At 36.5% G+C, this 25,915-nt stretch overlaps 1 protein-coding gene across 3 annotated transcripts; it reads left to right on the top strand.

Moving 5' to 3' along the window:
* The first annotated feature begins 11,104 nt into the window (after nt 1–11,104).
* LOC128605585 (core histone macro-H2A.2) lies at nt 11,105–24,122 on the top strand. 3 transcript variants are annotated; one of them, XM_053621191.1, is made up of 10 exons: nt 11,105–11,248; nt 12,296–12,329; nt 12,486–12,658; nt 14,690–14,796; nt 17,347–17,535; nt 17,704–17,808; nt 19,674–19,773; nt 20,290–20,379; nt 20,499–20,673; nt 23,479–24,122. In XM_053621191.1, the coding sequence occupies exons 3-10, from the start codon at nt 12,487–12,489 to the stop codon at nt 23,642–23,644; spliced, it is 1,104 nt and encodes a 367-aa protein (XP_053477166.1). In that variant the 5' UTR covers nt 11,105–11,248; nt 12,296–12,329; nt 12,486; the 3' UTR covers nt 23,645–24,122. The 3 variants fall into 3 exon arrangements, with proteins under 3 accessions (XP_053477166.1, XP_053477165.1, XP_053477167.1); XM_053621190.1 differs by having other exon boundaries at nt 11,106–11,248; nt 12,293–12,329; XM_053621192.1 differs by lacking the exon at nt 11,105–11,248 and adding an exon at nt 11,263–12,008.
* The last annotated feature ends 1,793 nt before the right edge of the window (nt 24,123–25,915 follow it).

The raw sequence follows: 25,915 nt of genomic DNA, 5'->3' as shown, positions 1-25,915 counted from the left end.
TGTAGTACAAATTGCTGAAAAAGTTAATGCTGGTTATGACAGAAAGGTGTCAAAACACACAGTGCATCACATCTTGCTGTATATGCTCTGCTGGGAAACCTTGAATCCTGGCATTTATGTGGATGTTACTTTGACACGTACGACCTACCTAAACATTGTTGCAGACCAAGTACTCTAACATTCCCTAATGGCAGTGGCCTCTTTCAGCAGGATAATGTGCCCTGCCACACTGCAAAAAATGTTCAGAAATGGTTTGAGGAACATGATGAAGTGTTCATGGTGTTGACTTGGCCTCCAAATTCCCCAGATCTCATTCAGATCTGTGGGATGTGCTGGACAAACAAGTCCATGGAGGCTCCACCTCGTAACTTACAGGATCTGCTGCTAATGTCCTGGTTCCAGATACCACAGTACACCTTCAGAGGTCTTGTGGAGTCCGTGCCTCATCAGCATTAACTTTTTCAGTCACAGCTGTTTTGCTATTAATGTTATGGCCAATCAGTGTATGTTCTTGGCTGTATTCAGCTCATCAGACCAGTGATAAGCTACAGAGCTAGGGATATGAGATATATGCATTTATTTTCTTTCTGCTTTGAGTTCAAAACCAACGCATCTCTTCTATTCAGAGTTCATAGCGCTCGTCAAACATCATAATGTGAAGCGTCACTATGAGTCAGATTGTTGTGTCTGAACTAATCAGCAATGGTTAAGAATTAAGATATAGCTGTTGTTTCACTGTTTGTTTGGGGGGTTTTTTGCATTGTTTTTCCCTGTCCCTGATTTCTTTTATCTTTTGCTTCTGTTTCTGTTCTTTAGTGCTAGTTGGCTATGACTTCAGAGTTTGAATTTTGCATTCAAATTGAGCTTTTCTCACCTTTGCATTGATTTATATACTGCACTGTCACAATTTGACTGACAAAACATCCTCCTTTTGCCCTTAGAAAAGCCAGTGGGGTGAAATTCTTGTCCAGGTTAGCATGGGAAGCTGCAGTATGGGAATTACTGCTGATGGAGGATAGCAGAGGTGTCTCTGCCACTAATCCACAGCTGTATTCATAAATCAATGCCTGCAGGGCTTTACTGTGCCCAGAAGCTTTGCCATCATATGCACAAGTTCAGTTGCAAGGATTATCTGATGTCATTTGTTTTATACAATGATATGCAAAACAAACTTTTTTCTGTCTTCCCATGACTTAAATTATCTCAGCCGGTGATGTTTCAAGATAGTACTTTACCTTATGTTATAGATATTACACAGAACTTGGCAGCACAGAAAATGGTAGCACAAATTTAATGCATAGACTTAATACAATCTGTTTAAAGAAAACTATGATTTACTGTATACTACTAAGTTCTATTATAATAACAAATTATAAGTACTGAAATAACTCAGAATGTATATATTATTTTATGAAACTTGACATTTATTGGTATTTCATTATTTGGCAGGAATACATCACTGTGTCACAGAATAAGAAACTGGAATAAAATGTAGCAATTTCTCTAAATATCTTCAATATTGTCAAATCAGAGGACATATTGTAGTTTCCATGTGAGAATTTTTATGTAACAAACCCTTTGAAGTATCTGAGTGACAGATGCATCATTACCAGCTATTTTTCTTTCTCCAGCTGAATAAAAATGCCACTGCATGCCTGCTTTGCACTCGTTTACAGCCTTTAAAGGAATTACGATGATGCCTGATGGCCACAGTGGGTTTTGGTACAACCATCTTTCAGGATCACAGGTCAATGCATATATAAACACTCTCCCCCTGGGGTCAAGGACTACTCTTGGATTACACAGTCAGCGTGTCATCCTTCCATTCTCGGTGTGTCTTCCATGCTCCGACACAGATTTAAAAGCAGCACGGGGGTGGTTATGGCTAAAAAAGGAGGATAGAAACAGTCAGTGGAGCTTATGTCCTCTCCTTTGTGTGTGTAAGCAGGCAGGGGTGCCAGCGCACTTATATAAGAATGTCCCCTGTTGGACCAGGAAAATGATGTCAATGTTTATGGTGATAATTAGCTCAAAATATCTCCAAAGTGAGAGTGCAGAGTCTACACACAGTCAAGGCACAAAAGCTAACTAACAACTATGACATGAGATTTGAATTTTTTTTGACATCGTTATAATCATAGCATTTGACTGTATGACCATTCATCTGTCTTCAGTCTTTAATGTGGAGAGACAAAAAACCTGCTCTGTGGGTCTGTGTAATACCTGATGGCAAAGCCTCTGTATTTACAGAGTATTGTTTGAATCAGATACTAGCTATGAACTTCAAAGGGATCCACACATGTGAAGCTAGTGTACCACATAGCTTTGAAATCTAACACTGTTATGTGATGTTGTTGAGGTGACTGCCTATCAAAGTGTTCAGCCAATAAAAAAAAAGCCTAAATACTGACATACAGGCTCATCCAGAGATGCTTAGTCAACAGGACATTTTTTTTTCTCTTACGCAACATAACAAAGATACACAACATGAAATAACAGCTGATGACAAACGTAGATGTGCTCATTACATTTTACGTAAACAGTTATTACTGCATCTCACAGGCAGTTATACATTAAATCTAGGTTTTCCAATCACAGACCAGCTGTATTTTTATGTTTTTAATAAGTAAACATTACAGGGGTTCCAAAGAAGTCAGGAAGTAATAGGAGTTAAACTATATATACAAGATTTTGTATTTACTTATTAATTTACATTAATAGTTATTTTTTCCTTGCAGGTGAAAATGGAATTAAAATTCCAATTAAATGGTAGAGATAGTGCTTTTTGGTACACTAATTAGTTCTAGACTTCAGAGAATGTCCTTAAAAACTACATAGATCTCTTTTATTAATCATATACAGTATGTGTTTCATTCTAGTAAAACTCAATATCATAAGGCTGCATACATAGAAATTGTAAGCATTAAAACAGATCTCATCCCTGAAAAAGAAGCTTCACTTACAGAAACATCTGCATTTGTGGAGACTATTCTATATCTTGCTGCTTACTAACTTTTTTTTCCCTTTTTTTTTTTTTTTTTTTTTTTACACAATAGACCCCCATTTCTTATCCTTTGATTTATGGGCTTGACTCCTTTTCCAGATGTATGCGGCACTGCAGTGGGAAGCTGACTCACTCCATGGCCCAGTCCTGCTCTAATACACGCTGAGTGACACTTCTCCAGTCATTGAGCAAACACTAGGTGGAGGACTCATTTTCATGTCCTGCCATTAAATGCACTGACATATAGTTTGCAGAATTATGTGATGGATAGTTTAGATGGATTATGTGTTAGCATGTATTGCCATATCAAAGGCAGACGTGTCTACAAACATAAACACAGGTGGAAGTAAATGAACGGTGGTAGACCTGCAAGAACTTCAATGTAAAACTAGACTGCTGATTACAGACCAGCTGCATTTTTTATTTGCATTTAATAATTTGTATTTAATATTTTTTACAAAAAGGCATGACACCCTGATTTCTGAAGCATAAAAATCTGGAGTTAATGTTAATTGTGAAACTGTTAAAAGTGATATGAGGTAATAGAAAAGGCTTCATAACAAATGTGAACATGATTGATGTGTTTATGATTAAGTAGTAAAGTCTTAGTGTTGTTTTGATTGAAGGGTGATGAAACATTCTATTATTTTGTCCCAAGATCATTAAATCAGCTTCCTTTTTTACTTTTAGAAATGTTTCTGTGACTATATGCTTCCTCTGAATTTTAAGCATCGGTACTATCAATAACATCAGACTTGTTAACAGAAAAAAACTCTTATGCAGTTCACACATTTAAAGTGATTTATAATGCACAATATATATATATATATATATATATATATATATATATATATATATATATATATAATATATATATATATATATATATATATATATAGAGAGAGAGAGAGAGAGAGAGAGAGAGAGAGCATATAAAGACACAGGGGTATAGCTATTAGAAGAGATTGATACCTGACAAGTTATTGGGGGATAGCTTTGGAAATGGAAATGGGTCAGATCAAGCCTTGTACTGGAGAATTTGGTGCTAGTCCAGCACACAGAAGTATACAAGTCTACAGGACCACAGTGCTGACAGTAGAAGCTATAGTATAACTGCATGTTATGGAGGTTTCAAACTTAAACCAGTATATTATATACATTTTATGTTCATTCATGTTTTTTTTCCTTCACATTAAGGATAATTTGTCACATAAAATTGTGTGCACTGTCAGGTTAATTTTTATGTTATCTGGTCACAGATTATCTTGACAAACTTTGCCCACTTTGCCAGTTGGACAGAACTAAAGGACACTGTCAGGTAGGATTAATAATTCTTTGGCTTATGGATCGCGCAGCAGTTTTCTCCTGGCTAGGCTGCCATCATCTGAAATCACTACAGAACTGCAAAAGAAATGTGTCTTCTGTCATATTAGATTCGGCTTCCTCATATTCAGCAAGGTTTCTAATTTAAAATCTACATAAAGAAAGTGAATGTTAAACTGATATATTTGATTTCATCTTACACCATACAGTGATTGTTTGTAATTAAAAATAAAATCAGCATGAATGCACATATGTATATAAGTGAATGCATTTGTACAATTTCTTTTGTATGAGATTTTACACATGTTCTGTATGCAAGTGATTGTTTGTCATGAAAAGTTTGAAGCCAACATTATTATTTGTAAAGTTTGTGTTGAATCAGAAAGAGAATATTGAATACAATCTTTATTTTTAGATCTGCTCATGTTTTGTCCCAGTCTCTGTAGAAGTCTATGTCCCATAGCTCCATGTTTAACAGGAACAGGAAATACTGCAGAAGCCTAGAAGTTGATGCACTGCCAACTTTAAATGCCATCTCTAAAAATATCCCCCAGGAATTCAGGGCTTGGCAAAAGGGGCAAGGTCGCTGGCCTGGGGATTGTCGCCACTTTGAGGGCCTATTTTGACACGAGAGCCTTGTCTAACTGTAACCCAACCCTGTCTCTCTCTCTCTGCCCCTCTCACTACTTCTCTATAATTCCCTCCTGCTCTTTAACTCACTTCAAGTCCTTTGTGCTCAACCAGGACTTCTGGAGGAAATTTGGAACAAAGGTGTTGAGCTATGGTCTTTGGAATGGTCTGCTTGGAGAATGGTCCTAGAGAATGAAAGATCCATCAGCTTAGCTATTTGCTTGCTGACACCTATAAATACCTGGGCAAGGTGACCATGCTGAGAGAGCTTGACGAGGCCTGTTTTTATAAGTCTTAGAACAGAATGTACCCAAAGAAGAACCCCCAAATTAGCAACCATGTTGAACTTTGCCACTAAAGTTACGTACAGTGTGTCAAAAAATATGATTTGGGGTTTCAAAAAGTTCTGGACCATACAGTCTTGTTGTTTGCTTTCATATTCCATATGAGTGTTTGTGCATAGAGCTCTGCCAGTATATATATATATATATATATATATATATATATATATATATATATATATATATATATATATATAAAAATTAAAAATACATTTTTAAAAAAAGTAAACATGTGCCACAGTGGCATAGTGGGTAGCATTGCTATTGCTAAGCACCTAGATCCCCATTTTGATACTGAGCTTGGGTTACTGTTTGTGTTTCACATGTTCTCCCTGTGTCTATATGGGTTTCCTCAAGGTTCTCTGGTTTCTCCCCACCTAACAAAACATGCCAGTAGGTGCATTGTCTATGCCCTTGGTATGAATGTGTGTGTGCATGATGCCCTATGATGTACTGGTGTCCCATCCAGGGTGTATTCCCACCTAATGCCCAGTGTTTCCGTAGTTAGCTCCAGATCCACTGTGGCCCTAACCAGGATAAAGAGGTTACTGAAGATAAATGAAAAGTGGATGAATGAAAAAATAGAAACTCAATCTACCAGTTGGCTCTGTATATCACTGATACACCTATAGTGAGTATCTATATTACTGTACTTCTTTTTGCATGGCATGATAGGAATAATACAACAAATAAAAGTATGCTCTTGTGCTTTTTGTCTGGCAGCCAAATGACTATAATAGAGGTCTAATGCAAACATACACTTGTGCAATCTGCAAAACTTTCCCAAAGCTACCTACTGTAATTGTGGTTTTGGGGCTTTTTCAAGTGCTTCTAGGAAACAATTTGAATCCCTTCCATGGCTGTAGGGGTAATTCACCAAATAGGAAATGTGAAATGGTAAAACATAAAATGGGATCATACTGAATAACAAGAGTCATACCATCCTACAGTTCTTGCCTGGGTTCTCACTGAAGCTAAGCAGGGTTGAGCCTGGCCAGTACCTGGATGGAAGACCTCCTGGAGAAATCTAAGGTTGCTGTTGGAAGTGGTATTAGTGAGGCTAGAAGGGGGAGCTCACCTTGTTGTCTGTGTGGGCCTAATGCCCCACGATACTGTAAAAACAGCACTGTCTGTCAGATGAGTTGTTAAACCAAGGTCGTGACTCTCTGTGGTCATTAAAAATCCCAGGATACTTATCGTAAAGAGTAGGGGTATAGCCCTGGTGTCCTGATGAAATTCCTCCGTTGGCCATTCTCTATCATGGCCCCCTAATTATCTCCATCGCTGAATTGGCTACTCTACACTCTCCTCTCCTCTCCACAAATAGCTGGTGTGTGGTGGGAGTTCTGGCACACTATGGCTGCGGTAACATCATCCAGGTGGATGTGACACATTGGTGGTGGTTGAGGAGATTTCCCCCCATACAACGTAAAGCACTTTGAGTGCCCAGAAAAGTGCTATATAAATCTAAGGGGGGGAAATTAACAAGGGCTATTCTTAATTACAGTACTAAAACTATTCAAATAAAATTGCTGTAATACACTGACTGAGTTTAATTTAAACTACTTAATTTTATAAGATTGATGCACTGTTAACTGCCCAAATATTTTGGTACTGGAGTGTATGTAACAAATAATACTCCTATTGCTATTAGAGATGCACTGATGTACCGGTCAAAAATCGGTATCAGCCGATAAAGGCATTTTTCATGCTATCGGCCATCAGCCGATAGTTTAAAAACATCAGATGATCAGGGCCGATATATTATATCCTGATATATTATATCCTGTCAATCAAAAGAGGGCAGGAAAACACATCGAAAACATTTCGTGCTGTGTGTAAAGAAGATGTCTCTTGTGTGGAATGACTGCAGTTTGTAAGCTCTGTAATCTCTGCACTGCTAAAATTTTACACCGAACGCTGCAGCAGTGAAGCGGGAATTTTGGTGTTGAGTCAAATTGTTGTTTTTTTTTTTGCTGCGCTGCTCACACTGAATTAAAGCACCACTACACTTATGAAATATTTAAATGAAGTAAGTGGACAAAAAAGTATATTTGAATATATTTGTAGAGTAGTATATTTCATATCCAGTTAATGTTAATATATAAAAAAGTTTATATTATATATTACCAGTTTGATGTTCAGTGATGAAGTAGAAATTCTTTTGTTTGTGGTGAGTGAATGTGAGACTAACAGGAGGTTTTTTAGAATTCAGTCAATTAATTCTGTTAATATGAATTAATAACATGCAATAAGTTAAAAAATCTTACTTTAATCTTCAGAATTTAGTTCATGTGTTAATGTTAATTTGAGTAATGTGTTTTCTGTTTATGAGAACAGTTACTGTGAAACAACTTGTTGAAATGGAGAAAATAAAGTTTTTATTTGCATTTCTTTCAGAATTGTGGAATTAATTATTATTCATTTAAAAGAAGGTAGAAAAGGCAGAACTATCGGTATCGGTTATCAGTATCGGCCGATATCACTCTGAAAAATCGGTTATCGCCTGAGAAATTTAGTATCGGTGCATCTCTGTATCGGTGCAATAATTTCTACCCATTACATATAGGCATAAGGTGTCTTGCATGTTTTTGTTTCCTTTTTTACAACCCTGGAAGATCACCAAATTCTGTAATTCTGGAAGATCACCAAATTCTTTTGCTGCACCTTTTTTAGTCGTAGCAAGCAGTGTGTATTGGTGTGAACAGGACCTGCACCCTGTTTTATATGATAGCTGCATGTAAACACACACATAGAGGAAACACAGAGCTTCCTTTCACTCACTCTCACAGGGAGGGAAATCCCACCAAGAGAACAGGAGAATAATTTTCCGTCAAGATATCCTGTATCACACATATACACACTTTGGAATCAGAATAGTTTGATCCATAAGCATGTGATAATGTTTGTGCATACTGTAAATGCTATTCAACTTTTTTGTTCATTCCATATATGTGTATTACTTTATTAAACTAGTTTTCCAATATAAATTGTTTTTCAAATACTCTGAAAAGTCTGAAAAGATTAACTAAGACATAAAACTAACTGACATTTTTACTAGATTCTTTTTTCTTACTATTGCAAGTACTGGAGAACACAAAAATGGAAACGTTGCTAAATTATAACACCATGATGAGCTACATACTGCTCGCTGTCAACTCCAGTGAATGAAAGAGGGTGTCGCTGATGCTTCTGTGATCCCTGTGCAACAAGTGCAATGATCAGCAGGCTTTTTTTGTTTAGACGAATTAAACCAGGTGTTTAGACAATTCGGTCTGTAGCTGCTGACTAAGAGTGCATGCCCCCCTTCCCGACATAACCCTGGACCCTTTCTAAGGCAAGATGCACACTTACCCACAAAAAATGTCCCCAAGCAATGCACGGCTGGGGAAGTCATTGTCAGACATCCTCTGTTCTAGAATCTACCACACAATGAGTATTGCAGATTTCACTATACAGTGCACTTCAGTGTAGTATGACATTCAATGATTAAACAGGATTCGGTGTCTTCCTCTATGACTAAGACTAAATTTAGGCCCAGAATTGTCTGCTTCCTTTCTCATTGGATCCTATAATAACCATCCGGACTGACAGGGAAGTATCTTCATGTACTTTTGATTTGATTCTGGTAGGGATGGGAATGTATTGGATTGGACTGGGCTGAAAAGGCAAGGAGAGGCCTTACCTTTTGAATCCAATCCAATCTATTCCATTCCTTAAATGTTGGTATCTCACAAGCATTCCACTGCACATTCTGGGTTAACTTGACCATACATGAAAATTAAAATACTTTTAGTGCATATTTTATTTTGCATAGACTATTAACTGTAATTACATTAAATGACTTTGACTGTAATGTAGAATGTTAAACCGCCAAATCAGGAATCAAAGCAAATTCTGGTACTGCAACAAATAATGCCTTTAAATAACAATAAATCCAGTAAAATATTCTGTGTCTAATTTTATATATTATTAATCATAAGGAGCTGGGTGAACCATGATGCTGGAACTAAAACAGTTTAAAAATTTAAGTTAGTTACATGGCAGTCTTTGGGCTTCACAAAATTTCAGGCATCACTTTGTTTTGTAATACTCATTTTCAGTTTTTCAATGCTACTATTTACATATTTGTTATATAAATGTTTTTTTTTTAAACAAGAAGACCTCTGTCTTCCACTGTCTCCCTGTTCTTTCACTGGGAGAAAACAGGGCAGAAATTGGCACTATTCTCTTGATCGGCATTGAAGTATGCTTGCTCAATCACTACTTCACCCAACGGAGTAATCTGTCTCAGAAAGCAAACTCAAACAGAAGACAAACAGCTGGCAATTATTGTTACTTCCACGTAATACTTGAGAGCGCTCACTCTAGTTCCCATCTAATTCACAGGATTACTACACTTTTATATATTGATTACATTGTCAATTTTTTTTTTTTTTTTTTTTTTTTTTTTTTTTACATTTACAGCATTTAGCAGATTTATAGAAGTGCTTTGTAGTCTCTATCAAGAACACATCCTCATGCTACTTCACTATGTCAGAGCGTAGGAATACCATCACGAAAATTTACTGAAACCCAGAAGTCATTTTAAATTATTGGCATTAATTAAAGAATATGAAAAATAAATAAAACGAGCCAACACCAATCCATAAATTAAGATAAATAAAACTATTTATTCAAGTATTACGCCTGAAATGCACATTGGGTACAGTGTCTATCTTTTTCTCCTCTGTTTACATGTCACAGCATTTTCTTTTCACCTCACTTAATTCACACCTAATTAACCCTTTCTATAATTTGTCTCAAGATTTTGACCATTCCAGGTGCTGTTTGACTGCTAAATATTTTATTGGCATAGAAGTGAGTCAAAATAACTTCCACTTCTGCCTTTATTTCGTGTTTCCAGCACTCTGTGTGCTTTACCTTTAATGGAGTTTTGTGGGCATCACAAAACGCAAATGAACTGTGTCTGGAACGGGCTTTGCACTTTACATACGCATGTGAGTACAGAAAAAGCACTTCCAAAACTTTTGTAAATCTGTTGGAAAGCGGTTTGGCTTACACAAACATTTACAGACGTGAATAAATGATTGATAAATGAGGCCCAGTTTGAGCACTGGCCATTTCCATCATCCAACTCCATCAGCGTGTGACAGACTCAGCACCCTAACCTGAAACACACAGTGGGTTGAAGCTGAAAGTTGAAACTAGCAAATGGGAAAACTCCACTAGTTCAGAACAAACCGCAAGCGCTCACACACATCTGTAGTGTAGTCTTCTGCTGCCCTCTGAAGGAAACGCTCAGATGTGCACTATAGTACAATAATGACCCGTTAAAATTCATATAGGCAACAGTAAGCAAGACAGAGATTAGTCTTACACTAGATCTACACATAATTATTATTAACCCACGTACAATACATTCAGTAAGACACAGCCCTCAGTGAGAATAGCGCAAATGTTTATAAAACTGGGTGAGTACCTATAATCAGATGTTCCTCTTTTAAATGAATTATGAATGGAAACTGTGGGTTTCATTCTGAGTCAAAAAAAAAACAAAAAAACTTTCCCAATGTAGGATTTATGGATTTCTTCTATACACCCAATTAAGGGCATAGCGTTTATATAAAAAAAATTAAAACACTGTTTTATATTTAAAAAAAAATAAATAAATAAAAACGCCTTTTAAATGTTAGGATGCATATGTGGGGGGGCTTTTGCTCTATTTTGCCTCTCAGCAACATCAGTAGCATGAGCCTGCCTCCATCGCCGTTACACTGCTACTGGCTCCAGTTTGCTATCCCTTCTTTTTTTTTTTTTTTTTTTTTTTTTGGAGAAGAAGAGGAGCTCAGCATAAGGGCACAGAACACGGATAAGAGCAAGAATTGCTTGTGGGAGCGTCAAACGAAATATCTGTCCTTTATATGTCGCGTTAAGTAGGACACAACAGGTAAATTCCAGCAAATAATAACAACGCCAGGTTGGTTAATAGCGCTGCGACTGAGGGACTAGTTCCCGTTCCCGTGTGTAGATTAGCCTCAGCCTAACGTTACTGTACACGGCGGCTGCGAAACAAAATGGGGGTTAGGTTCGTGGGCGGAGCGGCTTTAAAACGAAACGCGTTGGACTGTCTACAGCCTGTCGCTTTGATAAATCCGATAGCGGACAGTGTTGTTTGCTATGTAAAGCGGCGAAGCTAATAGGCGAGGCCTTTATTTGGTCCGCGGTTATGTGCGCACATTTGATCCGTCTTTTCTCCATGGCGCCCACGGAGCGACTGCAGCTCGACCTGCTGCGGGAGAGTTAGCAGGAGGCGCCTTTTTCTGCAGCACCCCCGGTTTTGTCTGTTTGTTTTGTTTTGGTCCTCTTTTTTTTAATTGAAGTGGGGATCACACAGTCTGAACGCGTTTAAATGTGTTCGTTGTTTGGCATCTTTAAAGAGGCAATTTTCCTTTAAGTGTGTCTTCCTGTGTGAAGCCGCTGCGGGAAGCAGCAGATGATCAATGTGTGTTATTCGCTCGCGCATTAACGCTATTGCACAACTCGGTGCTTCTTTCACTCGTTTTTCTAAATTATACATCAAATTAAATGTGTTTTTATTTCATGCAGAACTGTTGACCTGTTAGGGTAAATGAAAAAGAAAAAAAAAGCCCGTATGTGTACAATGTCACGATCATCAATGAATTATGTATTGGCTGTAATGCTGACAGGTGAAGTATTGGTGCTGAGCTCCTGCTACTTTCAGTATATCATTTATCAATTATTTAGTGGAATTATAAATAAAAATGTCCTAAGGTTTTGAATGGGGGAAAAGGGGATGGGGGTTATTCCCTTGTAAAATCATAGCCATACCTACTCTCATTATTTTTATATTCTTCTGTGTAATATAAAAATCATAACTTGTACAGTTATATCGCCTTATAATAGAAAATATTGTAGTGATATTTTGATTTCTATATTTCACTCATCCATTGACATGTAACTGTATTTCAAGTAGGCGATCATCCATTGACACTGTGAACCAACAAAAGGTGAGGTCACCGCTCATTTATATTGTATTATAATGTATACATTTAAACATGTGCTCTGACTCTATAAGGCTGCATTTATTGCCTTTATTAAAATGTCTTATCATTATGTTTTGTTTTGTTCTCCTACTGCCCACCCCCTTATTACATCTAAACCAGCATGTCGGCCAGAGGAGGAAAAAAGAAGACCACCAAGCTGTCACGCTCAACCCGGGCTGGCGTTATCTTTCCTGTAGGGAGGATGATGAGGTACTTACGCACAGGGACTCATAAGTACCGCATCGGTATGGGAGCTCCTGTCTACATGGCAGCTGTCATTGAGTATCTGGCAGGTGAGAGCAGGCAGGCACACACACATACATTTATATATATATATATATATATATATATATATATATATATATATATATATATAAGCATAGTGCATATAAAAAGTCTACACACCCCTGTTAAAATTCAAAAATTGCTGGTTCATGTAAAAAAAAAATGAAACCAAGATAAATTATGTTAAATCAAGATATCAACCAACATAATTCATGTGACAAACAAACAGAAACATTTTAAATAAAGGAAGAAAAAAAAACCCTAGAATAACCTGGTTGTTAATGGGGCGTGTGACTGTACTCAGAATTAACCAATCACATTCAATTATCATAAATCTGTCATCAATGAAGTGATTCCGATTAACCCCAAATAAACATCAGCTGTTTCTGTAGGATATTCTTGACATCATCTTGGTTTCGTGTAACTGCTGAAGCCTTGGTCCACAAAGAACTTACAAAACATGTACAGGATCACAATCAGTGGGTTTACATGGACAACAATAATCCACTCTTAACCCGATCAAGACCATACTTTGATTAAGAAACTACCATTTAAACAGCAGTTTTTAATTACCTTAATCTAATTAAGGTCATACTCGAAGTAAGCAATAATCGAATTAAGACAGGTGGAGTACTCCTGTTTTAGTCGCAATATGGACGTGTATTACAGACATGTAAACACCTTAATCACATTATGAACGTCGTGTGAAAGTTTTCACCGCATTTTGCAACAGTATATGATCACACACAGCAGTTTTACATTTTCCGGTGAACAAGAGAGTTCGGCTGCGTCCCAAACCGCATACTTGCCTAGTATAGGCCTGTAGTGGGGAAAAATACATGTATCTCGGCTAGTATATAGACGGTAAATACGCGGTTTGGGACGCAGCCCACGGCTTCAAGCAGTTGTCTGTTAGCATGTATAGCATGACAAATAATTAACTGCATTTAAAGCGTTCGTAAAAAAATTAAATAAAAACACCCAAAACTGTATACGGTACCATAATGAAGACGAACTGTATGTTGATACGTGAAATTCTGGAGGGACGGCGTGGCGCAGTGACGTAATGACGTGGGCTGTTAATCTAATTATGTTCTATAACATGTAAAATGGGAACATGACAGGAGAATTCTAAAAGCGACTCATGTAAACACCTTAATCACATTATTATCTTACTCAGATTAAGGTCAATAATTAGATTACTGCTGTCCATGTAAACGTAGTCATTGTCAGATATCGATCAGGAGAGGTATACAAAAGAATTTACAAAATTGACCAAAAAACATCCACGCCTGCCTAAATCACCCTAAACTATGTGGCAAATGTGTTTTGACCATGGTAGAACTTTATGGGCATAATTGTAAAAGATATGTTTGTCACAAAAGCAGGACATCTTATCACCCAAAAAACACCATACCCACTGTGAACATTCAGAACAAAACCTGCAGGCCTCTGTTAAATAGCTGAAGATGATGAAAATATTTCACCTTCCAGCACGATAATGACCCAAAGCACAAATTCAAGTCAACAAAGGATGGCTTCAGAAGATGATAATCAGTGTTTTGGAACAGTCCAGTCAGAGCTCAGACCTAAATCCTATCGAACCTGTGGAATGACTTGAAGAGGGCTGTGTAAAGGAGATCCTCTCACTGACAGATCTGAAGCCTTCTTTTTTTCCCAAGAAAGCATGGAATAAACATATCAAATCAAAATGTGCTGTGTTGGTAAGTATTATTAGTCCAGGGGTGTACACACTTTTGCAACCAGGTTATTGTAAATTATTTCTTTTCCTTTTTTTTCACTAAACCATTTCTATTTTTCTATTTTATTGTTTTCACTTGAATTTTGTTGGTTTGCTATATCACATTAAAGGTGATTTTAACATTAAAGCAGTTAGTCCCTGGGTATTTATATATTTATATATATATATATATGTTTATATATATATATATATATATATATATATATATATATATATATATATATATATCGAGAGAGAGATGAATATAAATACACATTTTTAATATTTCTATGTTTAGCTGAAATTTTGGAACTAGCTGGTAATGCAGCCAGAGACAACAAGAAAGGACGAATCACTCCACGGCATATCAAGTTAGCAGTGGCTAATGATGAAGAGCTTAACCAGGTACAGTACATCTTAGAAGAAATTAAGTCTTAACTTTGGACAAAAACATACATCCTTCGTCCTGTTTTGGGAAGGTGAGAGCAGTGTTTGTTTTAGAGATGCAACAACTAATCGATAAAATCGATAATAATCGTTGTCAACGAATCTCATTATTGATTAGTTGGTCTGCGCACAGCACAGGGGAGATGTACTCATTACGTTACTTCTGTTCCGAAAACACGCTTCGGAGAGCAAATACTAAAGTTGTGTCTCAAATGACGTACTATACACTTACACTATGCACTCTGCACTACCGTCTAGTGTGGATTTTAGCAAGGTAATATCTCAAATATATCACTAGCAGTTTCTTTTACTAACCGGAAGTATAAGCCGCTTCCTAGTCAACGGCGCATGACGTCATACGCACACTAACATTAGCACACACCCGAGTCACCGACAATGACTTTCTTCAGTTTACTGTTTCTGTCAGCGTTACCTTTTATTCCCAACATGAGCTCAGTCACCATCAGATGGAGGAGAAATCGTCACGTGACTGAGGAATAAAGTCCTCTAAGGCAGAGGAGCATTTTATATTAAACACCACGGAGATAACTGGTGTTTGCTATATCACATTGAACTAACAGTGCTGCATGAGCACATCGTTATGTTTATATCCAAAATGCTCCACTGTGTGTAAGGGCTTGGGGGAAACTGGTGCAAGCTGTTTAAAAGTTTTCATTTAATTTAAGTTTATTGTCATTATATGGTGTATTCGCGCGCTTGCAGTGTAAATGCTGTCGTTTATTATAACGGAAGTGATGTGTTAGTAACGAGGCCGCGTTGCTGATCACACGCATAGTGCGAGCGCAAGTAAGATCTGTAATGTCTAATTAAAACATTATGATCACAAGTAAACACAAGTAAAATAATATGTCCAAAGGCAGCAAGTAACAGAAACCACAAAGTGCAGTGAAAGGGAGTTTTTATTATTAATTTAGGACTATAGTTTAATTCGGTGCTTTTTGTGCATCCATAAAAAATAATGCATAAATACTATAAAATAAATTTTATATATATAATTTATTTTATTCATTTATTTTTGTTTATATTGTATATAAGTATTTATGCATTATTTTTTATGGATGCACAAAAAGCACCATCTTAAACTACAGTCCTAAATTAATAATATTTATTCTGGCGTGTGTGTGTATTGGGTTCTTTTCTGTTTTGGACAAACAGTTGTGTAAAATTTTATTCTGAAGTTTATATTTGTAACACTCAGTTTGTGGATTTTATTTTAAATAAACAAAAAAAGGGTACAGAAATTTTGCCCCGCCCCATCCGATTAATCGGAAAAATAATCGGCCAACTAATCAATTATGAAAATAATCGTAAGTTGCAGCCCTAGTTTGTTTATTGCAGTGCCAGTTAATCAGTTTCATTCCACATGTGTAAATGAAATTGGTGTGAATGAAATATTCAAGTGTCAATTGAATTTCATTCTATTCCATACAGTAACTGTTTATAAAAATGTAACTCTAATAGCTGATGTATAGCAATAACACCTTAACAAAAGGGTTTTAAAAAATATAAAAGCACATTTTATTTACATGTACACGATGGTGACAATGTTACCCTGGTGCACAGAACTATTACAGTTTGATTTAGATTTGTATCCCATGAAAGTTGTTTCTCATTATCTTCATTAAACACTCTATTAGTGACATTCAGAGTGAAAAATTAACCCAGAACCCCAAATTGTTCTGGCCCTACAGTTATTATTAGCAGTGCTATCATTGGAGGCTATCTCATGGGCGGCTGTGGCTCAGGAAGTAGAGCGGGTTGTCCACTAACTGTAGGGTCGGTGGTTCGATTCCCGGCCCACGTGACCCCACATGCCGAAGTGTCCTTGGGCAAGACACTGAACCCCAAGTTGTTCCCGATGGCAAGCTAGCACCTTGCATGGCAGCTCTGCTACCATTGGTGTGTGGGTGAATGAGACACAGTGTAAAGCGCTTTGGATAAAAGCGCTATATAAGTGCGCCTTTTACCATTTAGGATTCACAGGTGGTTTGCAAATACCAGAAACAAAAATTTAATTTACAATTTATTGTGGAGGATAACATTATTGTTACCTGTTTATTGAAATGTCTAAACAACCCATGTATCAACAGAAATTATTACACTCTGTAGCAGGGAACAGTTAAAGGCAGTGATGGCAGTTGCAGTAATACATCACACAGTTCACACTTTGGTAGCTTAATAGAGATAAAATTGTCCAAGGTTAATTATAACGAAAGGATTAACCATATATGCTGTAACGTACGCAAATGCAAGGCAGTCTGTCTATAAGCTGGCATATTTCCTATTTATTGCCTTGTGTCCAGGGCCTTAACTGAAACAGGTGTCATTAGCTTGTTCTTAATCACAGTAATATTGTACGCATACACACAAATAATCGGTGTGTGACTAACTGAATAGCAGTATTACAACAATTAAAGCTTAGCTTTTTTGAGTTCACATTCTTTTCAAGACAAGATGTAACTTGTATTTTGATGTGGCTTTGTGCAGCTACTCAGAGGGGTTACAATATCAAACGGTGGCGTCCTGCCCCGTATCCACCCTGAGCTGCTCTCCAAGAAAAGAGGAGGGAGAGTGAAGGTGGACTCACAGATGACGGCACCAGAGAAAACAGAGAAAGAGGTCAAGAGCAGCAAGAGATCCTCCAAAAAGAGAGGAAAACCAGGCCGTAAGCCAAGGGTCAGTCCAGCGCTACCTCCTCACAACAAGAGCATCTATACACAGTCACACTGGTGATTTTGTGATTTCAGGAAACACTTTATTACGTCATTCCATTTCTGTAAGACATTTCAACCTGTTGTATTTTGTAAAGAAGACACTTATTATGTTTACTTTGTCTGTTTGCAGAAGAGTGCAGATAATGACAAAGACGGAACCAACAGCACAATGGAGGATGGACCAGGAGAAGGATTCACTGTTCTCGCAGCAAAGAGTTTGTTCCTTGGACAAAAGGTATTAATGTGACTGTGCACATAACTGTCATTTACTCAGTCATTAACAATGCAATTCATACAGTGACTTGCAAAAGTATTCAAACTCCCTGGAATTGATCAGATTTGTCTGAAAAACAAATGAGAGATGCATATTCTTCCCATCAGAATTTTTATTGCAAACTCATGTTCTCTTACAATGAGTTTTCAAAGTCGAAATTCATTATTGGTCAGCAAGTATTTTAAAGAAACTCTGTTTTACTTGCTTAAGTATTCAACCAGAAGCTCCAGATGACACAGATTCCCTGCGTCCCACTTAGCATACTTATACTATTGTACTAAAAGCATGTACTCTTTTTGAAGAAAAAGTATATACTTTTGAGTGTGTATTAAGAGTATGCCAGTACTGGGACATACTACCACGTCATGTAATGGAAGAAAACGTTGTTGCTCAGAAGAAAACAGTCACTGTAAACAAACTCCTTGTTGCATTTCAGCTTTTCTTCATTCATTATTCCTTATATAATTTGTACTATATAATTTAATTGATCATTCCCTTGATTTATTTTTCCACATTTCATTTGCTGAAATGCATCCTTGAATTCGGCAAAGTAGATGGTAGCAAAACTCCTTCTCCCTCGTGCAAGGAGTTGTGGGCAATATTAACTGAAAAAATGTCTTAAAAACAAGAAATCTACCAGAAATAGTAGACCATCCGGGTACCTGTGGGACACTCATTTCAACATACTATGATTTAGGACATACTAATTCTCATCTCAGATACTATTTAGAACTGATAGTATGCCAATTGGGATGCAGGGATTGTCTTAATGAGGATACAATTAACTTATAACTGGCCTTCACCTGTGAAATTTTAAAACTGCCATGGAAGAGCCCATGTCAGAAGGAAAAGAGTGAACATGAAGTCTAAGGAGCATTCTAAGCATATTAAAGATTAGGTAGAAATTTATAACTTAGGAATAGGGTGTAAAATTATATCTAAGAGGTTGGACATCCCCGTAAGCACTGTTGGCTCAATAGCGAGGAAGTGGAAGCCAAATCACACCACCCAAGCACTACCTACACATGGCCACTCAAAACTTGAGGCCCACATTCATTCTGAAGGCTTACAGTATACAGTGGCTAAGAGTAGAGTGCACGTACAGCAGAGAGCCATTTCAAGAGGGCTGTATAATTGCGAACTGAGGGTGGCTATAAAGAAACCATTGCTCAAGAAAACCCACGTGAAAGCACAAGAGTGACCCAGTGAAGATACTGTATTCAGTATAGTACAGGGTGAATTGAATTTTCAAACGACTCTTTTTGTTTGTTTGTTTTTTTGCGTTTTCCATACTGTCCCAACTTTTTCAAACAACAACTTTTTCCAAAACACAAGGCCAAAGCAACATAGTGGTGAAAAACAACCAAGTCAAAGTCCAAGTGGCCATGTCAAAGTCTGAAACACACTGAGATCTGAAGCACTCTTTGCAGTCAAAAAACAACATCCAACCAACCTGAAGCAAATCTGCCCAGGAAGAATGGGTGAAAATCACACCCACACAGTGTGCAAAGTTGGTAGCAACTTATCCCAAAAGACTTAAAACTGTTATTGCCACAAATGGTGGTTAAACTAAAGGTACTATTCTGAAGGGGTTGAATTATGCAAGCAGCATTTTTTAGTATTTAATTTTATTAAAGATTTGCTGACAAATAGTTCATTTTGAGTTTGAACATTTTTTAAATACTAGATGGAACAATCTGTCATTTGTAATCCAGACAAATCTGTAGGCACTATAGGGTGTACCCAAGTATTTTTTTTTTTTATAAGATTACTAGAATATTGATATACTGGTAATTAAGACTAAAGCTATTTGTCATCTGTTTCAGCTGTCTCTTGCAGAGAGTGACATCAGCAAAATTGGAGCCATCAAAGTTGAGGGAATTATTAATCCCACAAATGCAGAGATTGATCTGAAGGATGGAATTGGTAAGTAGAAAACAACATGATGCAGAGGTGCCAACATCTATGTTTTAGCTGTTGCTAATTTTTGATCCCTTGTTATGGCAATATGGGAGCTACTTGACGATAAACTACACTCTTTCTCAGCTAAAGCAGCATTTAGTCCAACAAAGAAAAAAATCCACCCAGCAGAAAAGCCAATTAATTAAAGGAAAAAGGTTTCTGGTTACTTTAGTTTCACACCAACTTTATCAAGGTGGAATTAAGGAAAATAAGGAGGGACTGTTGGCTCACTGGAGGAGCTGCTTATTATTAATAAGTGATCACAGTGGACTGTCACTTGGCTCATATTGGGGGAAAAATAATAACGTCTGCCATCTCGTCCTCCGTCATACACTAGGAACGGTGTAGCTCACAGTAAATCATAAATCCTTTTGATTGATTGAGTAATTTTGATTGACTGTTTGATTAATGTATGCAACTATTGATTTGTTGGATGTTCTTTAGCACCAGCATTATCCATACTTCTCTACTATGTGACAGGTAATGCACTGGAGAAAGCTGGAGGGAAAGATTTCCTGGATGCTGTAAAAGAACTGCGGAAGACGCAAGGCCCCTTGGAGGTTGCGTCAGGTAGAATTTACATACTCGTACAGAGGGAGTGGGCGTGCACTGTCTATTTTTATTTCCCATCTATTGTTTCCGCTTTGCAAACTGCTGTGAGCTCTGACTTTTTGCTTTCTCCACTGCAGTTGCAGTTAGCCAGGCCAGTGGAATGGCAGCACGTTTCATCATCCACTGCAATGTCCCTCAGTGGGGCTCTGATAAGTGTGAGGATCAGCTGGAGAAGACAGTGAAGAACTGTCTGTCTGCTGCAGAGGAGAAGAAGCTCAAATCTGTGGCATTCCCTTCTCTACCCACTGGAAGGTGAATCTTTACACTAGGGCTGCAACTAACAATTATTTTCATAATCGATTAGTTGGCCGATTATCTTTTTCCGATTAAGCAATTAACCGGGGGGGGAGCAAACTTTCAGTACCATTTTTTCGTTTATTTAAAATAAAATCCACAGACTGAGTGTTACAAATATAAACTTCAGACTAAAACTTTACACAACTGTTTGTCCCAATTATATAAGTCTGAAAAGAACCCAATACACACAGACACACACCAGAATATATATTATTCATTTAGGGCCGTAGTTTAAGTCAGTGCTTTTTGTGCATCTGTGCAACTTTAGTATTTACTCTCCAAAGCATGTTTTAGGAACATAATTGACAAAATGAATAAATGTGCTCTACTTTATACACTTAGTGGATAGCACATTTGCCTCGCACCTCCAGCGTTGGGGGTTCAAATCCCGCCTGTACCCCGCGTGTGTGGAGTTTGCATGTTCTCCTTGTGCTTCAGGGGTTTCCTCCAGGTACTCGAGTTTCCTCCCACAGTCCAAAGATATGTTTTGACATTTCGTAGTGTGTGAATGTGCCCTACAATGGGTAGGCACCCCATCCAGGGTATCCCCTGCGTTTCCCAGGATAGGCTCCAGGCTCCCCATGACCCTGTGCTGCAGTAGAGAAAATGGATGGATGGTAAACAAACTACAGCACTGTTGAGTTTTTAAGATTGACTGGTCAAAAGGTGTTGATAAACGTTTTTTTTTTTTCCTAACAGCAGCTCTAAAAATAGTGTAAGCCATGATTCAAATCACAGGTTTTTATTAATGCCTCATTCCAATATGTTAACATTTCTATTTCTGTGCTCATTCATAAGGGATTGATGGTGGTTGCCCCACATAATCAGAGCCTAATAATAAATGAATCATAAATGAAATAAAATGAATAAATAAATCTTTTACAGAATGTCATTTAACAAACAAAATCGTATAATTGTTAGTGATGGCAATTTAATTGTGGGGTTTTTTGTACTTTAAAGGATTCTGCAGTTTCAGCATTTTTTAACAGTCAGAGGTAAAGCTGTTCTTTTAAGTTTTCTGATATATATATATATATATATATATATATATATATATATATATATATATATATATATATATATATATATATACACACACATACATGCATACATATATATATATATACACATACATACACATTATATATATATATATATTATATATATATATATATATATATATTATATATATATATATATATATATATATATATATATATATATATATATACACACACATACATGCATACATATATATATATATACACATACATACACATTATATATATATATATATATATATATATATATATATATATATATATATATATATATATATATATAAATAAAATGTAATGTAATTGTAATAACTTTTTTATTCCCAGTACAATGATAAGCTGATTTACAAAAAAAAAAATAAGCTATAGGTAAATAGAATCAAAATTAAACAATATAAATGCGTTTATGTTCTGTTATATTTGGCTCTCGTTTAGAGTAAAGTTAATTTGTTCCATTTTTGTTCATCAACTGAGCATGGTGACATTCCATGTTGTATAAAGACTTTTAAATCACAGTTTTTTCTGTGTAGTTTCTGATACATAAAATATATATTATAACCAGAGTTGGGTATAATGCGTTACTGTAATCTAATGACTTTTTCTGATAACACAGTAATGTAACTCATTACATTTTAAATGTATATAATTTGATTACAGTTACTGATGTCAATAAAATTAAGTTACTTGCATTACTAATTTACTGTTAAGAAAACAATAAGTAAAATGCATTTTTAAAATAAATCATGTTTTGCCCCGAAGATTTTTTTCTTTAGTCCCGAATAATTCTCCACTTGGAGCGGTTTATCATTACATAACTGAACGTCAGTAAAAGACGCCGGTGAAATTACATGTCTTATTCGCCGACAGCTCTCAATTCTGCCAAACGCTAGCTCACAGACAGTGTGAGGAAAAATGGATATATACGCTGATTTTTTAAAAACCAGTAAATGGGTTGAAACTGAAACAGTAACATCCTCTGATGCTGAGCAGGAAAACAATGTGTGTAAATGTCTATGAGTTCCAGTTTACATGAACATGATATGAGCAGAGCAAAAGGAAAGATAATGTACTTTGCATGGCACTGTAGCAGCTAAACCCATACAATGATAGCTTAGCTGTGCCTCCCCTTGGCTTGCGACACCAAACTAGCCTAGTTAGAAAAGTTTTATAATTTATCGGTCTGGTAGTCCTACAAACAGTGACAACACCCGAAGCAAGTGTCATGATAAATCCAACCTTTTCTGATCATGTCATACATTGTGCGCTAAAATTAGTGAAAAAACTATTAGTTTCACTTTGTAGTGTATTTTTGTAGGTTTGATAGGTTTTGAAAGTAAAGTGAAAGTAAATTAGTAATCTGATTACCTTTTACATGCAATAATGTAATCAGATTACAAGTATTAATTAGTCATCTGTAGTGGATGACACTTTTTTTTTGAGTAACTTACCCAACACTGGTTACAATGTTCAGTATTTCACTTATAAGAACTTGGTACATGGTCCCTTTCACGTTCCAGCTTACCCGCAGAATAAATCTGCATGCCTTTGGTCATAACCTTAATTTCCTAGATTTATCATCTGAAAAGAAACAAGTCAAGATGTCACTGTTTGATGTGGTCATCTCTGTTTACTCAACATGTGACTTTCATAGACAAATGACTCATTCTGTCTTTTAGTAAAGTTCTCTTTCAATCTTTTTCAGAAACGGTTTCCCAAAGCAAACTGCAGCCCAGCTGATACTGAAGGCCATTTCAAACCATTTTGTTTCAGCAACCACATCCTCACTGAAGAACATTTACTTTGTGATGTTTGACAGTGAGAGCATTGGAATTTATCTGCAGGAAATGACCAAGATGGATGTCAAGTGATGACTGTGCAAGGGGTTCTGTTGTTGGTAGCTTGCATAGCTTGGATGCTAGTCTGTTTTATCTGGTGAGTTCTGTGTAGGCCATTTTTTTTTTATGGAAAACCGAACTGACAGATCCAGGCTAACCGCAGAATTTTGGCTCGTTTTCCAGCTAATGTGTTGTTTGACTAAAGATGCTGTAGTTATTTGGGTTTCGGAACAAATTTGGAAGGTATATAAAAAGGGTATTTGTGAGTGACGTACTATATGAATTTATGTTACACTGTTTCCTTCATGACACTCATTTAGAGTAGGCCAAGTTCATTTGTTCCATTTTTGTTCTTAGACTGAGCTTGTTTTAACATTCCATGTTGTATAAAAGACTTTTAATCACTGTTTTTTCAGCTAGAGTTCCTGTGTAGTTTCTGATACAGTTAGTTTATTAAGGAAAAAAATGTGTGTCATTTTGATTTGAAATAAAACAGATGTTTTACACTGTACATCAGGCACAGTTGTGTTTCTGGTTTGCAACAGAAGTTGGTTGTCATGCAGTTCATTACATTTTCGTCATATTTTTGCATCATATATATTTTATCATATACAACTTGTTTGAGCAAGTCATGTTCAACAATGCAAAAATAAAATGCACACACAAAAAAAATCCTGAAACAAAGACAAGATGAGAATCATGGCTCAGAGAAGGGAAGTTCATGACTTTAAAAAAATGTCATTATTTCAGTACTTTTTATTTTATCACATGCAACTGAAACAGCACATTCCAGCAGCAGACGGGTCCAAGAGTTTGTGTGAGGTGCTACTGCTGTTAAACATGGCAACACCACAAGCAGAAAAAGTCAGCATTCCTCTGACCAGATGCTGAATGGACAAAAGCTCAGAAAATGTCTTGCTTTCTGTAGTGTTGGCAAGTAGCTAACTAAAAGTAGTGACGCTACTACCTTAATTAAATTTCTCAGTTGTTGTGACAGTAGCTGCACTACTTTAAAAATAGTGTCGCTTTTCCCATAACGAGTTACTTCTTCAAATGAGCAGCGACGTAGCGAGGCCAATCGTTATGGGTTTTTTTTTTTTTTGTCCAATTATAGCAGTCCTCTTCATTGCATATCTGCAGTGCCCGCTTGCTTCACAGGAATTAAGAGCCTCATTATAGCTCACATGGACAGGTAGAGACCGTCTGATGGACATGTAAGGCAACCAACCGCAGTGTGTTAAGTGAGGTATGGGGCGGGTCAATTATAATACCATAATAAATGAATGCTGGGGTTTATTCTCTGAAACAGAGAATATTACTGCCACTTTGCTGTTAATAGGCAATACAACACAATGTTTACATTTACTTACAAATAAAATAAAATAATTCAATAAGTTTATCAGTGCATGCCGAAGGATTTATTTTATGTTCTGGATTGTATTTCTCAAACATCTCGTTTAAGAGAGCAGCTAGAGAAAAAGTTCCTATCTTAACATATTTATTACTGATTATTTCCATGAGTAATTAATTACTCAGTTTAAAAATACAAATAATAATAACAATAATAGTAATTTACTGTTGCAAGTATCAATTATTCAAGTTCGACACACTCATCGTTATTATCCTCGATGGAGCGGGAGATGGTGACTGATTCCCATAATGAGAAAACCAATTATCCATTTCCTTAATTGTCGTTCATGTGCCTTAAGGACTCAAATAATAAATCTTACACCTTTTATATGTAATCTTTGCAAACCAAAGATTAAAATACTTCGTCCAATTCTTTGATTATAATAAATGTCCAAGAGTTCAAGCACAAATACGAATAGAGGTGAACGCAGTTGTCATTTAAAATTGCCTAATGTACACATTATAAATTCATAATTGTTCGGAATTGTTTTTAAATGTTTAATTTCTTTATGCATAATTACACAGTTATTCATAAGCAGATTCACAATCATAACATACTAAAGATTTTGCCCATTTAAATAGCTTCAGCGTAGTAGCTACTTTTGGTTAGTAACTTGTAGTGTAGCCAACTATTTTTTTAAAGGGTAGCTTGACTGTAGCTAAACTGCTTCAGTCTACGAGTAGTCTGTAGCTTGAAAATCTAGTTTCAAAGTAGCTTCCCAAACACTGGCTTTCTGTAGTTTGAATGTAATTTGATGTGTGATGCGGAATAGAAACACTGGCTTGTGGGATTTTAATTATGTGGACTTTCCAATATAGCAATTACCATACAAGCTAGTTTGTTTATCAGATCATATTTATTAGATTGTAAAAAGTACATTTGATTTATATATA

This window comes from Ictalurus furcatus, chromosome 3 (assembly GCF_023375685.1).
Source record: "Ictalurus furcatus strain D&B chromosome 3, Billie_1.0, whole genome shotgun sequence".
NCBI lineage: Eukaryota > Metazoa > Chordata > Actinopteri > Siluriformes > Ictaluridae > Ictalurus > Ictalurus furcatus.
This window is presented reverse-complemented; position numbering and strand designations above follow the sequence as displayed.

Excerpts from the sequence above, each read along its gene's own strand:
- LOC128605585 (XM_053621191.1), top strand. The coding sequence starts at position 12,487 with ATGTCGGCCAGAGGAGGAAAAAAGAAGACCACCAAGCTGTCACGCTCA. Across the intron at positions 14,797-17,346 it reads ATGATGAAGAGCTTAACCAG|CTACTCAGAGGGGTTACAAT; the intron begins GTACAGTACATC and ends GGCTTTGTGCAG. Across the intron at positions 20,674-23,478 it reads CCTTCTCTACCCACTGGAAG|AAACGGTTTCCCAAAGCAAA; the intron begins GTGAATCTTTAC and ends AATCTTTTTCAG.